The sequence below is a fragment of the Podarcis filfolensis genome (genome assembly GCF_964270895.1).
Source record: "Podarcis filfolensis genome assembly, chromosome: 8".
Lineage (NCBI taxonomy): Eukaryota > Metazoa > Chordata > Lepidosauria > Squamata > Lacertidae > Podarcis > Podarcis filfolensis.
The window spans coordinates 12225215-12248662 of record NC_139611.1 but is presented as its reverse complement, the minus strand read 5'-3'; the positions used below and the strand labels follow the sequence as shown (position 1 = coordinate 12248662).

The window sequence follows — 23448 nt, the reverse complement described above, 5'->3', positions numbered from 1 at the left end:
TGCACAAGATCCACAGCAACAGCTGCACGTGCAAGGTTTTGCTGTTATGCATACATGCCAGGAGGCGGACGGACACCGGCCCTTTCCCCGCCACATTAAAGCGCTCGCTTGCAGCTCCGTCCGCAGCAAAACCGCAAGAGGCAGTGCGGCGTAGTGGTTAGGGTGCAAGCGTGCTAGGACGTGGGAGAGACCTAGGTTCAAATCCGCCATTCAGTCCTGAAGCTCACTGGGGTGACCTTGGGGCTGTGATAGGAATTTTGAGGTCTTAGATATATGTTAAATGTTCATAAGTGTACCAACCAAGCACGTACATAGATCAGCACAGGAAGACCGACTGGAACCATTTTGATTCCCAAACTGACCAAATGTTTTCTCTGCAAGGTCAAAGAAAAATGGAAACGCCTCCCCATTGTCTTTTCCTTCACAAATCCTGTCTTAAGGGTATGTCTGTGTTTGAATAGGGTGTGAGCCTGTGACATGGCCCAGGAACTAAGTATTTATCATTACAAAAGACTGGCCAGGCTCCCCAGGCAATCCAATCAAGTAATCTGCCAGACAGGAGATAAACAAGGACAGGAGAAAAACAACATTCAAATTTCTGTTTTAAGACCGCCTTTTTTGTGATGTAGGTATGATGTATCTGAGGGGTGGTTTTAGGTTACACCCCTTCTGTGATGTATGTATGATGTTTCTGGGGGTGGTTTTGATCTACAGGGTGGCAATTTCAAAAGTCTTTACAAGGCCTCGCACGCCATTTTTCTAGGTTCCTCCTCCTCTCCTGCCTGTGAGGGGAGCACCCTGTTGCAACAGAGCAATAAAGATCAAGCTTACCAGCTGCTCTGCTTCTCAATATTCTCTGGCTGGCCTCTGTTATTCTCTCCTACCAATAGGGAAGCTATGTAAGGACTCTATAGGGGCTCTTGGATGCCCCATAAGGGAAAAGGGCAATTTTTGTTTACAACAGGGCCAGACACTGCCTCTCTCAGCTTAGCCTACTTTGCAGGGTTGTTGTGTTGGGATTAAGTGAGGAGCATGTGCAGGGGGACAGCGTACCCCACCTTGAGCAATTTGGAGGGATAGAAATGGAATTAAAAAAATAAAGCAATGTTCGAATAGCCCCGGGGGTGTGCAGTACGAAAAGGTGGGGAACCTCAGGTTCAGAGGTCTCTCCACCCCCCCCCCCCAGTTTTCTATGTGGGCCTTGGAACTCCCATCGCCCAGGCCATGCCCTCCTCTGGCCTTTCTCCACACACCCTCCATGAATGCTCTCCCATGTCCTTGAATTGTGATTATGCCTCTTGCTTGCCCGAAGTTTACTTGGAGGGTTCAGCAGGACAGCATCTGCTGAGATAAATCCTTGAACTGTAACAGCAACAACAACATTTACCGTATGTTCCACCTTGTTTATTTACTTATTCATTGCGCCCCATATTTTTCTCCAAAGGAGCTCATGGCGGGGTCTGTTTCTTTCTCCCCTTCATCATTTAATCTCAATCACAACCCTGCGAGGTAGGCCCCTAAAGGTCATCTCAGCATGCTTCATGGCTGTGTGGGGATTCGAACCCACGTCCCTCACAGGGCCTAGCCTGACACTCTAACTCAGGAGTCAGCAAAAGATGATAGTTGAAAACCCCCTACATCCGCAAACGTTTTCAGCAGGGGGCCGGTCCACTGTCCCTCAGACCTTGCAGGGGGCCGGACTATTTTTTTTGGGGGGGGGAGGGGGTAGATGAACGAATTCCTATGCCCCACAAATAACCCAGCGATGCATTTTAAATAAAAGGCCACATTCTATTCATGTAAAAATACACTGATTCCTGGACCGTCTGTGGGCCGGATTTAGAAGGTGATTGGGCCAGATCTGGCCCCCGGGCCTTAGTTTGCCTGTTGTTGTTTAGCCGTTTAGTCGTGTCTGACTCTTCGTGACCCCACGGACCAGAGCACACCAGGCACTCCTGTCTTCCACTGCCTCCCGCACTTTGGTCAAACTCATGCTGGTAGCTTCGAGAACACTGTCCCACCATCTCGTCCTCTGTCGTCCCCTTCTCCTTGTGCCCTCCATCTTTCAGAACATCAGGGTCTTTTCCAGGGAGTCTTCTCTTCTCATGAGGTGGCCAAAGTATTGGAGTCACAGCTTCACGATCTGTCCTTCCATGAGCACTCAGGGCTGATTTCCTTAAGAGTGGATAGGTTTGATCTTCTTGCAGTCCATGGGACTCTCAAGAGTCTCCTCCAGCACCAGAATTCAAAAGCATCAATTCTTCGGCGATCAGCCTTCTTTATAGTCCAGCTCTCACTTCCCCTATGCTACACAGGGGTTTTCCTCCTCTGTCTGGATGGAGTGTGGACAGGTGTGCCTAACTTTAGTGTAAAAAGATGTCTTTGTAAAAAGGTGTCGCTCCACCTGCTTTTGGCCCTGGCCCCACCTACCGGTGGCAAACAGCTCATACACTCATAGAATTGTAGAGTTGGAAGGTACGTACACCAAAGGTCATCTAGTCCAACCCCCCCCCCCCGCGCAAGATTTGTCCACAAAGGACTACACCCTTTGAGCTGAAAGCAGGTAGTCACCCCTGTAACAGAGACCTCCACAGAGAGGGAACCTTTATGCCTTTCCTCTCCTTGATATATTGCACATCTGGGCTTGAGGAATCAGGCCCGGAAGTTGTCTTGCATGAAGAAGGTTTGATCCCCAACGGCATCTCTGGGTAGGCCTGGGAATGCCTCCCCCCTGAAACCCAGGAGCGCTGCTGCCAGTCAGAGTAGACGATACTGAGTTGGATGGACTCATTATCAGGCAGCTTCCTCTGTTCCTTTTAAATCAGCCCTATATTCACAGCCATGAGGACTAGAATCTTACGTTATCTTTTGAAGAAGCACCAGAGCATGGCGGCAAAGGAGCTGCCTTCTATTTCTGTGCAATACCCAGACCTAACCCTAGATGTGTGAGGCGGTTGGCACTGTGGGTTAAACCACAGAGCCAAGGACTTGCCGATCAGAAGGTTGGCAGTTTGAATCCCTGCGATGGGGTGAGCTCCAGTTGCTCGGTCCCTGCTCCGGCCAACCTAGCAGTTCGAAAGCACAAAGTGCAAGTAGATAAATAGGTACCGCTCCGGCGGGAAGGTAAACGGCGTTTCCGTGCGCTGCTCTGGTTCGCCAGAAGTGGCTTAGTCATGCTGGCCACATGACCCGGAAGCTGTACGCCGGCTCCCTCGGCCAATACAGCGAGATGAGCGCTGCAACCTCAGAGTCGGTCACGACTGGACCTAATGGTCAGGGGTCCCTTTACCTTTAACCCTAGATGTGCAGTTGCTCACTGCTAAGCAGTTCTCGGCACACGCTCCAGGGCACTCTCGTCTAGCTTAACATTTCACACCTCCGCAAGTGCTTCAAGTACAGTGGTACCTCAGGTTACATACGCTTCAGGTTACATACGCTTCAGGTTACAGACTCCGCTAACCCAGAAATATTACCTCGGGTTAAGAACTTTACCTCAGGATGAGAACAGAAATCACACACCGGAGGCGCAGCAGCAGCGGGAGGCCCCATTAGCTAAAGTGGTGCTTCAGGGTAAGAACAGTTTCAGGTTAAGAACGGACCTCCGGAACGAATTAAGTACTTAACCCGAGGGACCACTGTACAGTCATGGTTGGAGGGGTTGCCATGTTGTCTCTCCTGCTAGGGCTCTTGCGCCTTAAACAAGCCAGGCCAGATATCTTCGATCGAGGATGGCTAACCTGTAGACCAGGCTTCCTCAAACTTGGCCCTCCAGATGTGTTGAGACTACAATTCCCATCATCCCTGACCACTGGTCCTGCTAGCTAGCGATCATGGGAGTTGTAGGCCAAAAACATCTGGAGGGCTGACTTTGAGGAAGCCTATAGACCATACATTGGGGAGCCTTGCTTCCCAGCAGCCAGCCATCTCAATGGTCAGCAATGTTTGGAGAGCGACAAATCTGCACCACCCATTCCTGCTTAGACACTGAGGCTGGAAAGGCTCAGAATATTTTAAAAAACCACAATTCTGCTGTTAAGTGGATATATTAGATTAGATTAACAGAGATGTACTGAGCATGATTAATCTTGTGTTGCACCCCTTACATGATGACTCAGCAGTGTGCATGTCGGGGCTGTGTGCAAACCCTCCTGACCCAGGGTTTGCTCAGCGACTGGTCAAAAGAGCTGAATATGTTTAATTTGGGAATATGTTTAGCCTGGGAGTCATTTTGGACTCACAGCTGTCCATAGAGGCGCAGCTCAGTTCTGTTTCCAGGGCAGCTGTTTACCAGCTCCATCTGGTACGCAGGCTGAGACCCTCCCTGCCCGCAGACTGTCTCGCCAGAGTGGTGCATGCTCTGGTTATCTCCTGCTTGGACTACAGCAATGCGCGCTACATGGGGCTACCTTTGAAAGCGACCTGGAAACTACAACTAATCCAGAATGCGGCAGCTAGACTGGTGACTGGGAGCGGCCGCCGGGACCATATAACACCAGTCCAGAAAGACCTACATTGGCTCCCAGTGCGCTTCCGAGCACAATTCAAAGTGTTGCTGCTGACCTTTGAAAGCCCTAAACGGCCTCGGTCCAGTATACCTGAAGAAGTGTCGCCACCCCCATCGTCCAGCCTGGACACTGAGGTCCAGCTCTGAGGGCCTTCTGGCGGTTCCCTCCCTGCGAGAAGCGATGTTACAGGGAACCAGGCAGAGGGCCTTCTCCGTAGTGGCACCCGCCCTGTGGAACGCCCTCCCACCAGATGTCAAACAACTATCTGACGTTTAGAAGACATGTGAAGGCAGCCCTGTTTAGGGAAGTTTTTAATGACTGGTGTTTTAATGTATTTTTAATCTTTTGTTGGAAGCTGCCCAGAGTGGCTGGGGAAACCCAGCTAGATGGGCGAGGTATAAATAAATTATGATGATGATGAAAATAAATGAATTCGGAACTACAGTGGTACCTCAGGCTACATATGCTTCAGGTTACATACACTTCAGGTTACAGACTCCACTAACCCAGAAATAGTACCTCAGGTTAAGAACTTTACTTCAGGATGAGAACAGAAATTGTGCAGCGGCGCAATTTCAGTAAGGACCTCTGGAACGAATTAAGTACTTAACCCGAGGTACCACTATATGAGGCTCAGAAACAAAAGGGCATGTTCAGAGTGCACCTCCCTGCCCAAGAAGGACCCTCTGTATTTAATAAGGTTGTTCCACAATATAACAGCAGCCCTTATTTTGTTTTACGTTGCAGTGGGGGAAACTGGGCTATTTGGATGCTGCCAAACCACAACTCCCATCAGGCCTAGCAAGCACACTCAGAAGTGGGGGATGATGGGAGCTGTAGTTTAGCAGCATCCAGAGGGCAAAATATTCCCCATACCCAACATGGGAAGCTGCCTTCAATGATGATGATGATGATGATGGAACCACAGTACTGGTCCTCCACGCTCATTCCTATCCTAGATCCGTAGTAATATAGTTGGTCATTGAATGGCAATGTATTTCCATCTCCAGTGGCCTTTAAGCGCATCCAAAGCATGATCTTTCCCTCAAAGGATTCTGGGCATTGTAGTTTAACCCCCCCCCCCGCTCTTCAAAAAGTGACAGGTCCCAGCAAACCTTCCCAAACTACAGTGCTCAGAATTCTTCATGGGGGGCGGGGAGGGGAAATACGCTTTAAAGGTACAGGCATCTCACATTCACCCTCTCACCAGCAGCAGTTCTTGAGTTTTTCCCAGCATCGCTCTCTTCCCACCCTACCTAGAGACACCAAGGATCAAAGGTGGGGCGTTCTGCATGCCAAACAGCTGCAGGCTCATTCCTCACCCTGATACAGTGGTACCTCGGGTTACAAACGCTTCAGGTTACATGCGCTTCAGGTTACAGACTCCGCTAACCCAGAAATAGTGCTTCAGGTTAAGAACTTTGCTTCAGGATGAGAACAGAAATCGTGCTCTGGCGGTGCGGCGGCAGCAGCGGGAGGCCCCATTAGCTAAAGTGGTGCTTCAGGTTAAGAACAGTTTCAGGTTAAGTACAGACCTCCGGAATGAATTAAGTACTTAACCTGAGGTACCACTGTATTTTAATACCTTGTTGGAAGCTGCCCAGGGTGGCTGGGGAGACCCAGCCACATGGGTGGGCTATAAATAATAATAATAATAAATTTATCATCATCATCATCATCATCATCATTATTATCATCACTGTCTCCGACCATGGAAGGAACACATAGCCATCGAGCATAGCCACGAGCCATCGCTAGTCCCCCCATGCATTTGTCACTGCCTCCTGCAGCAGCCAGTTCCACAGTTTAACCACACGCTTCGTGTCCTTCCCCTAAAAAGTGATGCAAGATCCCAGTCCTCATTGCTCAGAGAAGGGAGTCTCCCACCGAGTAGTGCTCCAACAACCTTGCGATGGTTCTTCCCCTTAAAAGCATAGAATTGTAGGGATCCCCAACGGTCATCTAGCCCCCAACCCCCCCCCCCCCCAGCAATGCAGGAATCTCAGCTAAAGCACCCATGACACGTGGCCATCCAGCCTCTGCTCAAAAACCTCCAAGGAAGGAACTTAAACCCCCGACTGATTCCCCCCGCCACCGCCTGGAGCGCGGCGCCACCACGTGCGCCCGATCCAAAGCCGCGCGGATGCCTCACCTGGGAAGGCGCCGCCGCGACCCTCTGCAGAACCAAGAGGAGGAACAGCAGCCACGTAGGGCGACTCCAAGCACCCATGGCGACTCCGGGTCTCTCTCCCCACTTCTTCAGAAAAGGGAGGTGGGCAGAGCGCAGGCTGCCCATCTGCCCGCCCGGCGAGGAGAGCGCAGGGCGCAGGGCTCAGGGACCTCCCCAAAGCGCGCGGGATCTGCGCCGGGCGAAAGAAAAGAATAAAATCAACTACGGGGTTGGGGGTTGGGGCTGCGGTCAACCTCAGGACTCCGCCCCGAGGGGCCTACATGCAATTAACTTTTTTAAAATAAAAAAACCCCTAGGTCTGCGGCCATCCTCGCCTGAGAACGTGGTTTCCAAATCACACATCACAGGCGCTTACTGGTAGCTTATCTCCTGCCTTTCCCGTTATCTGCCTCAGTTTGCCTCCTGTGAAATGGGGACAAGCCTATCCAGGATTGACCGGTCAGGTGTTATTTGGGGTTGTTGTTTTTTTTAAAACTGCCCTTTTTGCACTCTTTTAAACCAAGAAGTGTGCGCGCGTGCGAGGGAGGGAATCTTTGGCCCTCGCAGATGCAGTTGGATTTCAACACCCAGGAAGCCAGCATGAGCAATGGTTAGAGCGAGGGGTGTGTGTGATGGGAGGTGAAATCCGGCATCATTTAGGGAGGGCCATCAGTGTTCCCCCTGCCTGGGCTTAAAAGGCAGCTGAGATCTGCCGGCTGCCTGCTGGTCTCTCAGGCTTGCAGAGTTGTCACCTTCTATTATTTTTTCCAAATAAGGTTGCACTTAAAGAAACAGAAAAGTGCTATTTAGAAGCCCTCTTTAGTAGGGAAAGGGACGCGGGTGGCGCTGTGGGTTAAACCACAGAGCCTAGGACTTGCCTATCGGAAGGTCGGCAGTTCGAATCCCTGCAACAGGGTGAGCTCCTGTTCAGTCCCAGCTCCTGCCAACCTAGCAGTTTGAAAGCACAAAGTGCAAGTAGATAAATAGGTACCGCTCTGGCGGGAAGGTAAACGGCGTTTCCGTGTGCTGCTCTGGTTCGCCAGAAGCGGCTTAGTCATGCTGGCCACATGACCCGGAAGATGTACGCCGGCTCCCTCAGCCAATAAAGCAAGATGAGCGCCGCAACCCCAGAGTCAGCCACGACTGGACCTAATGGTCAGGGTCCCTTTACCTTTACCTTAGTAGGGGAAGTGCTGTGGCTCAGTGGTGGAGCACCCGCTCTGCATGCAGAATGTCCCAGATTCAACCCCCCCCCAGCACCTGCCAACTAACACCCTGGAGAGCTGCTGCCAGTCCGTGCAGACACCACTAAGCTAGATGGGACCAAGGGTCTCATTCCGTGCGAGGCAGCTGCTTTTGTTCTCTCTCGTTCCCCCTCCCTCTGCAGCAAGTAATCTCATCGCAGGCAGCGTGTGGCGAGGCTGGACTGATAACAGAACTATTTGGGTGTTATTTTCATTTCTTAAAGGGTTTTTTTGGGGGGGGAGAAAGTCACGCCCTTTTTTAAAAAAGCGTCGCTATTAAATGACTCTGCCTTTTGTAATGTGTAAGATAACACACATCCTGAGAATATTTATGCTTAAGTGATACACTTGTAATGAATAGCAAGGGTTAATGGCTGGTCTGGAGCAGTCTCATAGGTGGCTGTGGGTTCATTTATTTAGTAATGCAAGATTGGGGGGGGGGGCTTTTCCTGCTGGGTCAGACTGAAAGGGTCCAGCGTCTTGGTCACACAGTGGCCAACCGGGACCCGAGCTTTAAGACCACTTACCTGCAGCCGTTCACCGCCAAAACTGTCATTTGGGGGTAAACTGCCTCTAAATATGGAGGCTCCATCAATTTGGTTGTGGCTGACAGCTGGGAGAAAAGCAATGACAAACAAACAAAAGCAAATGACAGCATCTTAAAAAGCAGAGACATCACCTTGTCAACAAAGGTCCGTATAGTTAAAGCTATGGTTTTCCCAGTAGTGATGTATGGAAGTGAGAGCTGGACCATAAAGAAGGCTGATCGCCGAAGAATTGAGGCTTTTGAATTATGGTGCTGGAGGAGACTCTTGAGAGTCCCATGGACTGCAAGAAGATCAAACCTCTCCATTCTGAAGGAAATCAGCCTTGATTGCTCTGTGGAAGGACAGATCCTGAAGCTGAGGCTCCAAGACTTTGGCCACCTCATGAGAAGAGAAGACTCCCTGGAAAAGACCCTGATGTTGGGAAAGATGGAGGGCACAAGGAGAAGGGGACGACAGAGGACGAGATGGTTGGACAGTGTTCTCGAAGCTACCAGCATGAGTTTGACCAAACTGCGGGAGGCAGTGGAAGACAGGAGTGCCTGGTGTGCTCTTGTCCAGGGGGTCATGAAGAGTCGGACACAACTAAACGACTAAACAACAACAACAACAACGACTGCTGGGACCAGTGGTCCTACCTTAAGAACATAAAAGCCTGAGGTTAGAATCAAAGAATTATAGAGTTGGAATGGGATCTTTTGACCAACACGGGGCTTGAACCCACAGCGCACAAGCAGGCAGTGGCGTAGCGTGGGGGGTGCAGGGGGGGCCGGCCGCACCGGGCGCAACATCTGGGGGTTAGGGTTATGGGGCGCAAATCCACGGGTTAGGGGGAGCAAATTACTTGCCTTGCCCCGGGTGCTGACAACCCACGCTACGCCACTGCAAGCAGGACATGAGCGCAGCGCTCTCCAGACATGTGATTCCCAGCTGCTGGTATATCCAGATTTTGTCCTTGTTCTTCAGGAAATTTCAGGAATTATATCTCTGGGATGGGAGCAGGATAAGGGATCTGCTAATGGCACAGCAATAAAACTGCTAGCCCATTCGCCAAGCTAAGCAGGGTCTGGTTTGGTTTCAAATGGGATGTTGAGATCCCTGCATTGCAAGGGGGTTGGACTAGATGACTCCAACACTCTTACGATTCTATGAACTCTCAGCAGCCTTAGCAAACAGCAGTTCCCAGGATTCTTTGAGGAAAGCCATGGCTGTTCATGAAGGGTGCTTTGAATGTGATTGATGCCTTACCTGCGTCCTTCATCAAAAAGCCCATTGCGATCCATGCTTTGCAGAGGAAGGGAGAGGCACTGTCGCCTAATGGTTAGAGTATTGTGCATGTGATCAAAGGAAATCTAAAAAATGTAGTACAGTGGTACCTCGGGTTACCTATGCTTCAGGTTACAGACACTTCAGGTTACAGACTCCGCTAACCCAGAAATAGTACCTCAGGTTAAGAACTTTGCTTCAGGACGAGAACAGAAATCGTGCTCCAGTGGCGCGACAGCAGCAGGAGGCCCCATTAGCTAAAGTGGTGCTTCAGGTTAAGAACAGTTTCAGGTTAAGAAGGACCTCCTGAACGAATTAAGTACTTAACCCGAGGTATAAGCACCAACAACTGGGAAACACTGGCCTACGAGTGCTCCAGTTGGAGAACAGCCTTTACCCAAGGTGTCATGGGCTTTGAAGACACTCGAACTCAGGACGAAAGGGAGAAACGTACTAAGAGGAAGGCACACTCGGCAAACCCTCGCCATGATCAACTCCTGCCCAGAAACCTACGTCCCCACTGCGGAAGGATGTGTGGATCCAGAATTGGCCTCCGCAGTCGCTTACAGACTCACTGTTAAAACTGTGTTTATGGAAGACAATCTTATTCGGCTATAAGGGATTGCGGAAGAAGTACAGTGGTACCTTGGGTTACAGACGCTTCAGGTTACAGGCGCTTCAGGTTACAGACTCTGCTAACCCAGAAATAGTACCTCAGGTTAAGAACTTTGCTTCAGGATGAGAACAGAAATCGCGCGGCGGCAGCGGGAGGCCCCATTAGCTAAAGTGGTACCTCAGGCTAAGCACAGTTTCAGGTTAAGAACGGACCTCCAGAACAAATTAAGTTCTTAACCCGAGGGTACCACTGTAGTTGTTTTGATAAGGAAAGCTGAAAGAGGGTGATACAAGAGTATAGGACCAAACTTCTCGGAGCCCAGGTCCCTTCAGCCCCCCCCCATAAAATATTTGAGGAAGCCACACACACACACACACCTCAGTTGATGGGCATTGCCATTCAAATGGTGTTTGTGCACCATGTCTTGTGATTGATTATGCAGGGTGGGGCTTACCTGCGCCCTCCCCCCCTGAATATTTTTTCAAGTTGGCATCCCTGGACAAGAGTCCTGCTGCCCAATTAATCCAGCATCCTGTTTTCGCAGTGGCCAACCAGATTCCTGTGGAAAACCCGTATGCAGGACCACAGCCCAACAGCAACTTTCCCCTCCTACAGTTTCCAGCAATTCAAAAGTATTATTGCCTTTGACAGTGGAGACAGAGTATAGCTTTCACGGCTAGTAACTATCAATAGCTTTATTCTCCTCCATGAATTTGCCCATCCCTCCCTCTTTCTTTCTTATAACAATTTTTATTGCATTTTCAACTTTATCATAGTTACAATTTCCATACATAATTCAATAAACTCAAATATTGCTCTATCCGAGCATCAACCTCCTCCCGCCCCTCTTTCTGCCTTCCATACATATTTACTTTATTCTTAGCATTTCTATAACCACTTTTTTACCTTCTCTCATATACCATATTTTTAAAATTCCCCTCATTAAATGTAAATCAGTTCCTTATAATCACATGACAAAACATTTCAACTCAAAGCTACAAACGTTTTCAGGTGTTTACAATGTTCTTTCATATATAATATAAATTCGCTCCAGTCCTTTTGAAACAGTTCGTCGCGCTGATTAAGGATCTTCCCCGTCAGCTTTGCTAACTCCACATATTCCACCATCTTACTCCGCTATTCTTCCACTGTTGGAAGCTCCTGTGATTTCCATTTCTGAGCCAGAAGTATCCTTGCGGCCGTTGTGGTGTACATAAACAAATTCACATCTTTTTTGGGAATTTCATCTCCAATTAAACACCCAATTAAACAGAAACACCTCTGGTTTTTTAATTGAAATTGTATTTAAAGATCTTATTTAATTCATTGTAAATTAGATCCCAATAGGCTTTAACTTATATGCAGAATTCATCATGCGAAAGGCTGGGCTGGATGAATCCCTAGCCGGAATTAAGATTGCCGGAAGAAATATCAACAACCTCAGATATGCAGATGACACAACATTGGTGGCAGAAAGTGAAGAGGAATTGAAGAACCTTTTAATGGGGGTGAAAGAGGAGAGCGCAAAATATGGTTTGAAGCTCAACATCAAAAAAATGAAGATCATGGCCACTGGTCCCATCACTCCTGGCAAATAGAAGGGGAAGAAATGGAGGCAGTGAGAGATTTTACTTTCTTGGGCTCCATGATCACTGCAGATGGTGACACAGTCACAAAATTAAAAGATGCCTGCTTCTTGGGAGAAAAGCAATGACAAACCTAAACAGCATCTTAAAAGGCAGAGACATCACCTTGCCAACAAAGGTCCGTATAGTAAAAGCTATGGTTTTCCCAGTAGTGATGTATGGAAGTGAGAGCTGGACCATAAAGAAAGCTGATCGCCGAAGAATTGATGCTTTTGAATTCTGGTGCTGGAGGAGACTCTTGAGAGTCCCATGGACTGCAAGAAGATCAAACCTCTCCATTCTGAAGGAAATCAGCCCTGAGTGTTCACTGGAAGGACAGATCCTGAAGCTGAGGCTCCAAGACTTTGGCCACCTCATGAGAAGAGAAGACTCCCTGGAAAAGACCCTGATGTTGGGAAAGATGGAGGGCACAAGGAGAAGGGGACGACAGAGGACGAGATGGTTGGACAGTGTTCCCGAAGCTACCAGCATGAGTTTGACCAAACTGCGGGAGGCAGTGGAAGACAGGAGTGCCTGGCGTGCTCTGGTCCAGGGGGTCACAAAGAGTCGGACACGACTAAACGACTAAACAACAACAACAAGGCTTTCACCCTGGTACACGTCCACCACATATGATGGAAGTGCCCCTCCTTCTTACATTTCCAACAATTTTTATCCTGATTTCTATACATTTTTGCCTATCTTTCAAGGCCATCCAAGTTGCTGGCCTCCTGCAGCGGCGAGTTCCACAGTTTAATGGCGACGGACTGCCGAGTGCAGGACTTCCTTCCATCCGCCCTGAATCATCCTTCGATGAAGATTGCAACGAAAGAAAAGTTCAAAATTGCAACTGAAGGCAGCAAGCAAAGGAAGGCTAACAAACAGAAGTCTAAGCATCTTTAGTGCCAAGTCATGAATTCATGGAGGGCAAATTCTGATGAAGGGATGCAGGTGGCGCTGTGGGTTAAACCACAGAGCCTAGGACTTGCCAATCAGAAGGTCGGCGGTTCGAATCCCCGCGATGGGGTGAGCTCCCGTTGCTCGGTCCCTGCTCCTAGCAGTTTGAAAGCACGTCAAAGTGCAAGTAGATAAATAGGTACCGCTCCTGCGGGAAGGTAAACGGCGTTTCTGTGCGCTGCTCTGGTTCACCAGAAGCGGCTTAGTCATGCTGGCCACATGACCCGGAAGCTGTACGCCGGCTCCCTCGGCCAATAAAGCGAGATGAGCGCCGCAACCCCAGAGTCGGTCACGACTGGACCTAATGTTACCCTTTAACTTTAAAATTCTGATGAAGAGTAAAATTAATCAGAGGTGTGGCCAGAGAGAACCAATCAGAGGTGCGGCTGGAGATTTGACGTGAGAATGGGGTTTCATGTTCAGGAAAACACAAAAAGAGCAAGAAATCAGGTGGGGGCTTCCTCTCTGCGTGATTTCTTGCAACTTTTAGCTGATGTGTATTTTTGTCTTTCCCCCAAGAGCGGCTTCTACGAAGGCATGCTCGCTTAATGTTTTTGAGAGATTTCACATTTCCTTGTGTGGCTGATAATAGGCCGCACAGATACTGGATTTTCTGTGGGTCCGCCCCCCCCCCCCGCTTTTATCAATTTTGTAACAGAAAGTGCCTGCAAATCATAAATGGCAAACAACAGGAGAGGAATCCCCAGAACAAGAATAAAGGTAAGTTAAAAACTAAACAAGATCTAAAGGAAAGGTCGACATTTAGTCCGATTATTTCTGTCTCTGTTCACGAGTTCCAGCATAGGAATGCCAAAATACCGGAACGTGGGACAGTCAAATTCAAATCTGGTAGTGTAAGTTTTTTCCCAATTACTCATTCTTCCAGTCTTAAATTCATTCTCCACTAAGATAGGACATATAAGATAAAGGCCACCAATCGTCAGTTAATTTTAAATAAATTTAAATTTTGCATAGCACTTTCTTTTGTTTTTTCTGTCCTTTTCACCTTCTGTAAGCTGGTTTGAGAGAGAGGAGTATGGTATAAATTCCTTAAACCAAAAAGTAAAATAAATAGATGAAAACCCACATGTCTCATGGATACTATGTTCTGATTCAAAGTGAGAATGCGATGAAGTGGGAAGAGAAAAACTATTAAGAATTATTCAGTTGGCAACATTTGTTGAAGTGCAGGCAGGAATTAACAGTAGAAAAACGAACTTTTTGTTTGACATCTCCTGACCTTTCTGTTTTCAATCATCCCTTTTCAAGGAACCCACAGGGCAGTGAGTTCAGACCTTATCCACAGTTCCTATCAAAAGAAAGACAGAAATCTCTGATTCATCCATTGCCAGGGTGATGCTTTTGTGGCATCATCAGTTACTAGTTCGGTCAGCGGCATCCCACACATTCCCTGTTCCTCAAAATGCTTCTCAAAGCTTTCCAATCAAAAAAGGAGTTGCTTCTACACTCCCACGCAGCTGTCCTGAACTCACATGGTTAAGGCAGCATTCCCCACATAGACTATAGACTGCTGTGTGCTGCCTCGAGACATTTATCGTTTAAGAATTTGTTCAATAAACAGCCTGTGGGCTGTTCATGTTCAGTACAATTGCACCAGAGTGTAGAAGGAACAAATATTTCATTCAATATCGATCAGCACTTGGGATTTATCAATGGCCTCAGTTCTGCCTGTTAATTCCCATCTTTCGCAGTCAGTGCCGAAACACAACTTGGTTGTTACATTTTAATTACCGCATTTTTCGCTGTATAAGACACACCAGACCACAAGACACACCTAGTTTTTGGAGGAGGAAAACAAGAAAAAATATATTCTGAATCTCCGAAGCCAGAACATCAAGAGGGATCGCTGTGCAGTGAAAGCAGCAATCCCTCTTGCTGTTCTGGCTTCTGTGATAGCTGCACAGCCTGCATTCGCTCCATAAGACGCACACACATTTCCCCTTACTTTTTAGGAGTGAAAAAGTGAGTCAGAGCAAAAAATACGGTACTTTACTTTTGTGTTTGTGTGCAATCTATAAATATTCTTATAAATATTCAAACAACACCCCCCCAAAAAAACCCAAGCCAACCTACACAAGAGAGAGGGAGAAACAGCCTTGATGGTGTTTTCAGAAGTATTTTAACATATATGAAAAATCAGAGGCAGCATCTGTATCTGTGTGGTGGCATTGGCTTCTTTTAAACTCATGGTTGCCCTCTGGCAGTTTAAATAAGTACATCTATTAAAATGAAATAAGATTTCCTTTTATTTTTGAAAAAAGGAGTTCCCCGCGAGATTGTGGGTGGTTTTTAGTCAATTAAAAAAGACTTTTAATTGACGCATCTAACCCTGGGGTGGCAAACGTCCCATTCAGAAGCCTGACCCAGCCTTCCAAAGGTTGTAGCTAGCTAAATCCTACTCAGGAGTAGACACACCAAAATTGGCAGACCAAGGTTAGACATAGGGACGCGGGTGGTGCTGTGGTCTAAACCACAGAGCCTAGGACTCAGAAGGTCAACGGTTCGAATCCCCATGACGGGGTGAGGTCCCATTGCTCGGTCCCTGCTCCTGCCAACCTAGCAGTTTGAAAGCACGTCAAAGTGCAAGTAGATAAATAGGTACCACTCCAGCGGGAAGGTAAATGGCGTTTCCGTGCGCTGCTCTGGTTCGCCAGAAGCGGCTTAGTCTTGCTGGCCACATGACCCGGAAGCTGTACGCTGGCTCCCTTGGCCAATAAAGCGAGATGAGCGCCGCAACCCCAGAGTCAGTCACGACTGGACCTAATGGTCAGGGGTCCCTTTACCTTTACTTAGGTTAGACATGCACAGGAATTTCAATGGGTCTGCCCTGGGTAGGGCAGGCATTGGATAATACCCTTTCCCACAGATAATTGGCATGGAAAAGCCAAGAAGGGCTAGGGTGTGTGCGCATGTGAGAATATGGGGTGATACCTCCCAGTTCTGCCGCTGGTGAATATGTGGCCCCTTGCCCCACCCCCAATGAACTGCTTGCAGCCCTAGGGTGGTTGTACCCAACTAAGTTTTACTCAGGAGTAGACCCTCTGAAATGAATGGAACTAAGTCAACATCAACGGGTCTATTCTGAGGAGGGCTGGCCTTGGACACGACTCCTAATTTCTAAGCGATCTGTGGTTTAGGAGGTGACTCCCCCTGAGGACAAAGGTGGTTAGAAATGTAAACAAATACCGTACTTTTCCGTGTATAAGACTATGCTTTCCCCTTAAGAATCATGCTCAGCAACTTTGTGCCACCTCCCCCTATTTTGAGTCCCCCAAAATAGGGGGCATCTTATACATGGGGGCGTCTTATACACGGAAAAGTACGGTACAGTCATACCTCGGGTTTCAGACTCTTCAGGTTGCATTTTTTCGCGTTACAGACTGCCGAAACCCAGAAGTACCGGAACGGGTTACTTCTGGGTTTCGGCAGTCACGCATGCGCAGAAGCGCTAAACTGCGCTTTGCACATGTGCAGAAGCGCTGAATCACAACCTGCGCATGCGCAGACGTGGGTTGTGAACATGCATTCTGCACGGATCACGTTCGCAACCCGAGTGTCCACTGTAATTAATTTTTTAAAAAACACACCTGACTTTGTTTCAGTCTGACTTTATTGACAACCAAAGACTCCAACAGAGCCCATGAGGGGCTGTAGCAATGGGCTCGCCTGGATCTCTGCCCAGGATCGCCCTAGGTGAGTTGGCGTCCAGGCGGCTCCTTGCCGCAGTCCAGGATACAGGCCTCTGCTGCCCTCCTCAAACGAGCCCAACAACTCAATGGGAGTCCTAGGTGATGAGACGCCTTTGCTTAAAGTCAACATCTCCGGGTCTTACGGCTGCCCGTTTTCTCCGGTGTCATCGATGACGGGGAGGCTGTCATAGGAGGGGAATTCCAAATGGACGGGGAGAGGAATCTCGACTTCGTGGGGCTTGGGGGACGAGAGGCCCCGGAACTGCGGGACGAAGCCGGACCGCTCGCCACTGCCCGGACATTCGACCACCGAGCACGTGACGCAGTCGTCCAAGTTGCAAGGCTTCTCTTGCCAAAACTCGGAGGCCTTGAGGTCCAGCGTGATGTTCATGGCCCACACGACAAAGTGCCGGATCCGAGCCTGCTTGTGTAAGTCACACATGCAGACCCATGGCTGCCAGGGGTTCCAGTGGAAGTTGGCTGCCTCTGTGGACGGCAAGATGAGGACAACTGAGAACATAAGAAGATACAAAGACAACCTACATGGCTTTCATTCATTCATTCAGCCAGAAAAAAAATATCTCTAAAACATATAGGCACATTAAACACATAAAACGTTATATACAATGAATGGAAAAGGATGTTCAAAATAACTTTTATTTAAAAAAAACACCCAGAACCCTTTTTTGGGGGAATTGCGGGTGGCGCTGTGGGGTAAACCACAGAGTCTAGGGCTTGCTGATCAGAAGGTCGGCGGTTCAAATCCCCGCGACAGGGTGAGCTCCCGTTGCTCGGTCCCTGCTCCTGCCAACTTAGCAGTTCGAAAGCACGTCAAAGTGCAAGTAGATAAATAGGTACCGCTCCAGCGAGAAGGTAAATGGCGTTTCCATGCACTGCTCCGGTTCGCCAGAAGCAGCTTAGTCATGCTGGCCACATGACCCAGAAGCTGCTCCCTCGGCCAATAAAGCGAGATGAGTGCCGCAACCCCAGAGTCGGTCATGACTGGGACTTCCGGGTTAGCGCGAACGGCTAATGGCGGATTCCCTCCGAGCTCCGGAGGGAATCGGCTCTTCAGGACTTGGGTCTTGCCGCTGCGGCGACGTGGGGACCCTTAGAAATCACAGGCGCGGAAGCCTGTGAACTTGGTGACTCGGCGGGCACCATTTGCGCCCCCCGACCTGTGAAGAAGCCTTTTTAAAGGCTTTGGAACGGGGGACGGGGTGAGTGGCGCGGTGCTGAGAGTCGACTGCTTCTCCTGGGGAGTGAAGCCGCAAGCCATGGTCGGAGGGCGCTGACTTTTTCCTGTGAACAATCGGACCCTAAAAAGTAACAACCCGTGAGTAGTACGGAAATTGGACTTTTTAAGGAAATTTCTTTGGAATTTGGCACGATCGGGGAAGGCGCAAACAGGAAGTCCGCCTCCCCGCCTTGTAAAAGATCTAAAGCAAGGACTAGTTAACTAAAGTTGAGAGAATTGTCTTTTCGATAAAAGATATCAATTTCACGATTTGGCGATACAAGTATAAATAATTGTGCTGGAGGATAAGAGTTAATTTTGAGAGTTGAAGTTCCACCCCCCCCGGACCCGGGAGCGATTCGCGAGAGAGCCTGCTGAGGAGATATAGAGAAGTTTGACAGCTGTCAAAATTAGCTGTCAAAAAGGAAAAAGAGAACTTTGTTTCTGCTGTCTCTGCTGGATACAGTTGCTGCAACTTGGTTATATTTTCTTGAAAATAAGTAAGAACTGATACAAATTAACCTGACTTTTGGATTTTAACTGGAAAGAATACTAAGTTACCAAATCCCTCTAGAGGAGGATTTGGGACACTACAAGAATGGCTGGAAGAGGGAAAATTCAGGCTGGGCTGGACAGAGTATTTGTTCTCCTGGGAAAGTTACAAGGCCAAATTGAGGTTTTGTCTACAAATGTAACAACCTTGAGCTTAAAAGTAAATAACATTACGGAACTCGATAAGGACTTGACTCAGGAAGCCCATGCAGCTGGACAAAAAGAGAACTTTGAGAATTCTGAAAGTGTGGAGAAAGAGATATATGTTGTTTCTGAGGAGAAGGAAGGAGGAGCTGTAATTTTGCAAATGACAAAGGAGAGCCAGAGGCCTGATATCATGCTCAAAAAGGGAAACAAGAAATCAAACCAAAGGCCTGACAGGATGACTATAAAGGAAAATAAGTACTGGATGATGAAATTCTGGTTTAAATTGGTGACGGAAGAATGGAGAGATCTCTTTGTGTGGAGACCTGAAGACCTATGGATTACAAATCTGATTAAAGTGGAAGCTGGAGTTTTTGTGACAATTGGACTTTTGGACCTTGCTTCTAAGTATGGAGGTCTGGCTGGAAGAAATTTGGACTTTATTGGGACAGAGCTCCTCCGAAATTTGGAGTTTAATATTAAGGGCTATCAAAAAAAGCGGCAGAGAGGAACTGAGAGAGAATTAAGAGCCTCAGACGTGAGATCTCCAGGCTGATAGAAGATTAAGACTGGACATTTGTTGGGGATCGAAACCGGGAAAGGGGGTGGTGGGGTTTGAGAATCCAAAGGGTGTATAATTATGATCTGTCTTATTTTTTTGTTTGGTTATTAATATGAAAATTGGGAAATTCGTGGAATGGAATTAGGGTCGACTTTAGGAAAAAGGTTTATGTATTGAGGTACAAATATTGATGTTTATAAGTTAAAATAAGTTAAAAAAAATGAATTAAATATAAAAAGGTTAAAAATTGGGGATAGGAACTTGTTGAACAAACAACTTGAATTGGAATGCAAGAAGGGGAGGTGTGGGGAAGTCTGGGAAATATGGTAATGAAAATATGGAATTGTAAATTTTATGTGTTTTTAAATTTTTCCTTTCTTATTTTTTTGCATTTTTTGGTTTTTTTTGATTTTTTTGTATTGAATTTGAAAAATCCTAATAAATATTTCATAAAAAAAAAACAGAGTCGGTCACGACTGGACCTAATGGTCAGGGGTCCCTTTACCTTTACCTATAGGGACAGAACTACCTAAATTGTATAGAAATTTATTCATGCATGCTTCTACAGCAGCAAGAATGCTACTTGCCCCAAAGTGGAAAGAAGCAAAAGTCCCAGCAAAGGAAGAATGGATACAAGAACTTATGGATTATGCAGAAATGGCGGAACTAACCCCCAAAATAAGAAATCAAGATAACAAACTTTTTATAAAAGAATGGAAGTGGTTTATTGAATATTTACAGATAAGAACATTGGCAGGGTTGTTGTAATAACCCGCAGTTTCATAAGGGTGTATATATTTAAAGGAAAAAATTAAATGAATTTGGATATGAAGAAGATATTAAAAAATAAATTTAAGGAACCACAGAAAGGGGGAGAAGGAAGTCAAGCTTTGAAATGTTTAAATGGTTGTAAAATTTATGAAATGTATAAGTCTGAAAAGTGTAATTTTCTTCTTAAAAAAAAAAAAAGATGTACTGAAACTGACCACAAGCTCTGCCCTTCCCTCTCTTGCCTCTTTCTCTGGATTCCTTCCCAAGCAGACGAAGACTGTGTCTGGAGCTGTCTGGCCAGTTGTTCAGCCATGTGAAGGACTCTCCTCGATTGGGGGTGTCAGAGGGGGAGGCGAGCCAGCAGGACCGAGACTGCCTTCTGCTGGGTAGCAAGGGAACCTCTGACTCCCCTCTGAGTCTGCGCTCACACTGTGACTCTCAGCCTCGAACCCTGTCCCGGAAGGCCCTCCTTCTCCTGACCCCCCACCCACCATGATCACTCAACCCCCCCCCCCCCCGCTTCTAGCACCTCCCAGCTCGTCCCTTCCCCAGGCTGCTCTTCCGCGTCCCACCACCAGGAACTGGGATCTAAGTTGCCGTCTTCTGTGCCTCTTCCTCATCCAGCCAGTCCCTGACAACTGGACAGATTCATAGAGGACAAGGCTACTGTCAAGGGGGGGTTGGTCTGGGTGTTCATCAGTATGCAGATGACACCCAGCTCTACCTCTCTTTTAAATCGGAACCAGTGAAGGCGGTGAAGGTCCTGTGTGAGTATCTGGAGGCAGTTGGAGGATGGATGGCGGCTAACAGATTGAGGTTGAATCCTGACAAGACAGAAGTACTGTTTTGGGGGACAGGAGGTGGGCGGGTGTGGAGGACTCCCTGGTCCTGAATGGGGTAACTGTGCCCCTGAAGGACCAGGTGCACAGCCTGGGAGTCATTCTGGACTCACAGCTGTCCATGGAGGCGCAGGTCAATTCTGTGTCCAGGGCAGCTATTTACCAGCTCCATCTGGTACACAGGCTGAGACGCTACCTGCCCGCAGACTGTCTTGACAGAGTGGTGCATGCTCTAGTTATCTCTTGCTTGGACTACGGCAATGCGCTCTATGTGGGACTACCTTTGAAGGTGACCCGGAAACTACAACTAATCCAGAATGTGGCAGCTAGACTGGTAACTGGGAGCGGCTGCCGAGATCATATAACATCGGTCTTGAAAGATGTACACTGGCTCACAGTACCTTTCTGAGCACAATTCAAAGAGTTGGTGCTGACCTTTAAAGCCCTAAACGGCCTTGGTCCAATCATTCTGCGTGGACACTGAGGGCCTTCTGGTGGTTCCCTCGCTGTGAGAAGTCAAGTTACAGGGAACCAGGCAGAGGGCCTTCTCAGTAGTGACGCCCGCCCTCTGGAATGCCCTCTCACCAGATGTCATAGAGAAAAACAACTACCAGATTTTTAGAAGACATCTGAAGGCAGCCCTGTTTAGGGGAGCTTTTAATATATAATAGATTACTGTATTTTAATATTCTGTTGGAAGCCGCCCAGAATGGCTGGAGAAACCCAGCTAGGTGGGCGGGGTATACAGAATAAATTATTATTATTATTATTATTATTATTATTATTATTATTATTATTATTACTAATGGCTATGAGCCACGATGGCTATGCTCTGCCTCGACGTGTTTCTGACTCCCCGAGTAGCCGGAAACTACAGTAAGGGATGGGCCTCTGGGGCTCAAATCTTGCTTATGGGTTTCCCATCAGGCACTTGGATGGTGACTGAGAGAGCAGGATACTAGACTAGATGGGCCACTGGCACTCTTCTTAATTCTCTTATGTCAGTGGTCCATCTATTCCTGCATCCTGTTCTCAGAGTGGTAGGACTAAAACAGGCCTTTGGCCTGATCCCGCAGGGATCTCCCAATGTTCTTGAGAAGACCCAAAAGTTGAGACTGCAGCCTGAGAGATCTTTACCGCTTCCCAGCCGTAAACTTGCACTACTGACGTATCCCAGAAGCCACAGCTCAGAACTCAGCAAAAGCAGCATCGCCAGCCTCTGGACGGACCCAGCTCTGTAGCTTGGATGCTCGCTCCAAATTGGTCCATCCGCAGAGCATGTAGATGGGAGGTTGCGTACCTGCCGCCGTGGCAACAGGGAAGGAGCCAATCAGCACACAAAGAATGCCCATAGTATCCTTCGGAGTGTGTTCCTGTGCTCAGGGAGAGGGATAGCTCCCACATTTTGGCTAGGTTCAAATTTCGGTTGCCCATAAAGTGGTACCTTGGGTTAAGAACTTAATTCGTTCTGGAGGTCCGTTCTTAACCTGAAAAAGTTCTTTAACCTGAGGTACCACTTTAGCTAATGGGGCCTCCTGCTGCCGACGCACGATTTCTGTTCTCATCCTGAAGCAAAGTTCTTAACCAGAGGTACTATTTATGGGTCAGCAGAGTCTGTAACCTGAAGCATCTGTAACCTGAAGTGTCTGTAACCCGAGATGCCACTGTATTTATTTATTTCTTAAAATGTATACTGCTCGACTGTAAAAAGCAGTTTACGGAAAGGGATAGCTTATTCCAGAGACAGCCTCCGTCTTCAGCACAGACCCCACCCCATTCCAAAACAAACTTTCATGGCAGAGCTAGCTAATTTGGTGTAGTTTGGATTCCCATCAGCTCCAGCCAGGAAGGCTAGCAAGTTGTCTGCCCTGGCAGTAGGGTGCCCAGAGTCCCTGGGCAGGTTTGCTGGTCCTCAGTCTCAGTTTACCACCTGTAAAACAGGCATCATTCTTTCCACTGATGCTCTATGGGAAAATTATTGGCATGGCTTCATTCTTGCCTTGTTTATACTGGGTGGTGCTCAACTAAGTTTTACTCTATTGAAATAAATGGACACAACTAAGTTAGGTCCATATAACTCACATTTTATAAACCAGCATTTCTGCATTTAACATATATTCAAGGCAGTCCCCCACTCCCAACTTCCAGTCCCCGCCCCCCCATAAGGATCTTAAGAGTGGAGTTAAAAGTATGCTGTTAAGTTTTTGGCTCATCAGGTATTGCAATTTCAGAGTTTCATGGTTAATTTGCATTGACGTACTTGTTAACCTTCTTACAAACTGCTTAGGGACAGTTTTAAGCAGTCTATAAACATACAAAATCAATTAATAAAAGCAGCCTGCAACTGTTTGACAACACAGTCTTCCGGAGGCAAGTGCTGTGTCTATTATCTGTCTTTTAGTAGATTTTTTAAAAATATTGTTTTAATTAATTCCATTAGTGTTACTTTTTAACAATTGCCTTTTATGTATTTTTAGCTTTTTGCATTTTATCTATGTCCTTTTAAGTTCTGTAAGTCACCTTGGGGGAAAGGCAGGGTGATGGTGATGTTGATGTTGTTGATGATAATAATAATAAAAAGTCAAAACTATATTTATTTACTTTAAAAAAAAACCAAGACAATTAAGACACACACAGAGAGAGATACATCTTTTCCTTCACCAAATTAGTGTTTCTCTAAATGTCCTAAACTTCTACCATCCTTG

General features: G+C 47.5%; 2 protein-coding genes across 2 annotated transcripts in view; both read right to left on the bottom strand.

Moving 5' to 3' along the window:
- Positions 1-6751, bottom strand: part of TNFRSF8 (TNF receptor superfamily member 8) — a 31307-nt gene extending 24556 nt beyond the window's left edge. Inside the window, exon 1 of the mRNA XM_083628787.1 lies at positions 6658-6751. Within this exon, the coding sequence (XP_083484913.1) occupies positions 6658-6735 (78 nt within the window). The 5' untranslated portion in view covers positions 6736-6751. The remainder of the gene's footprint in view (positions 1-6657) is intronic.
- A 9790-nt stretch (positions 6752-16541) lies between these two features.
- On the bottom strand, positions 16542-22233 carry THSD8 (thrombospondin type 1 domain containing 8). The gene is made up of 2 exons (XM_083629041.1): positions 21881-22233; positions 16542-17124 (listed from the first exon to the last, which is right to left on the bottom strand). Exons 1-2 carry the CDS (start codon positions 21951-21953, stop codon positions 16778-16780), a joined length of 420 nt encoding a protein of 139 aa, XP_083485167.1. The 5' UTR covers positions 21954-22233; the 3' UTR covers positions 16542-16777.
- Between the last annotated feature and the right edge of the window lie 1215 nt (positions 22234-23448).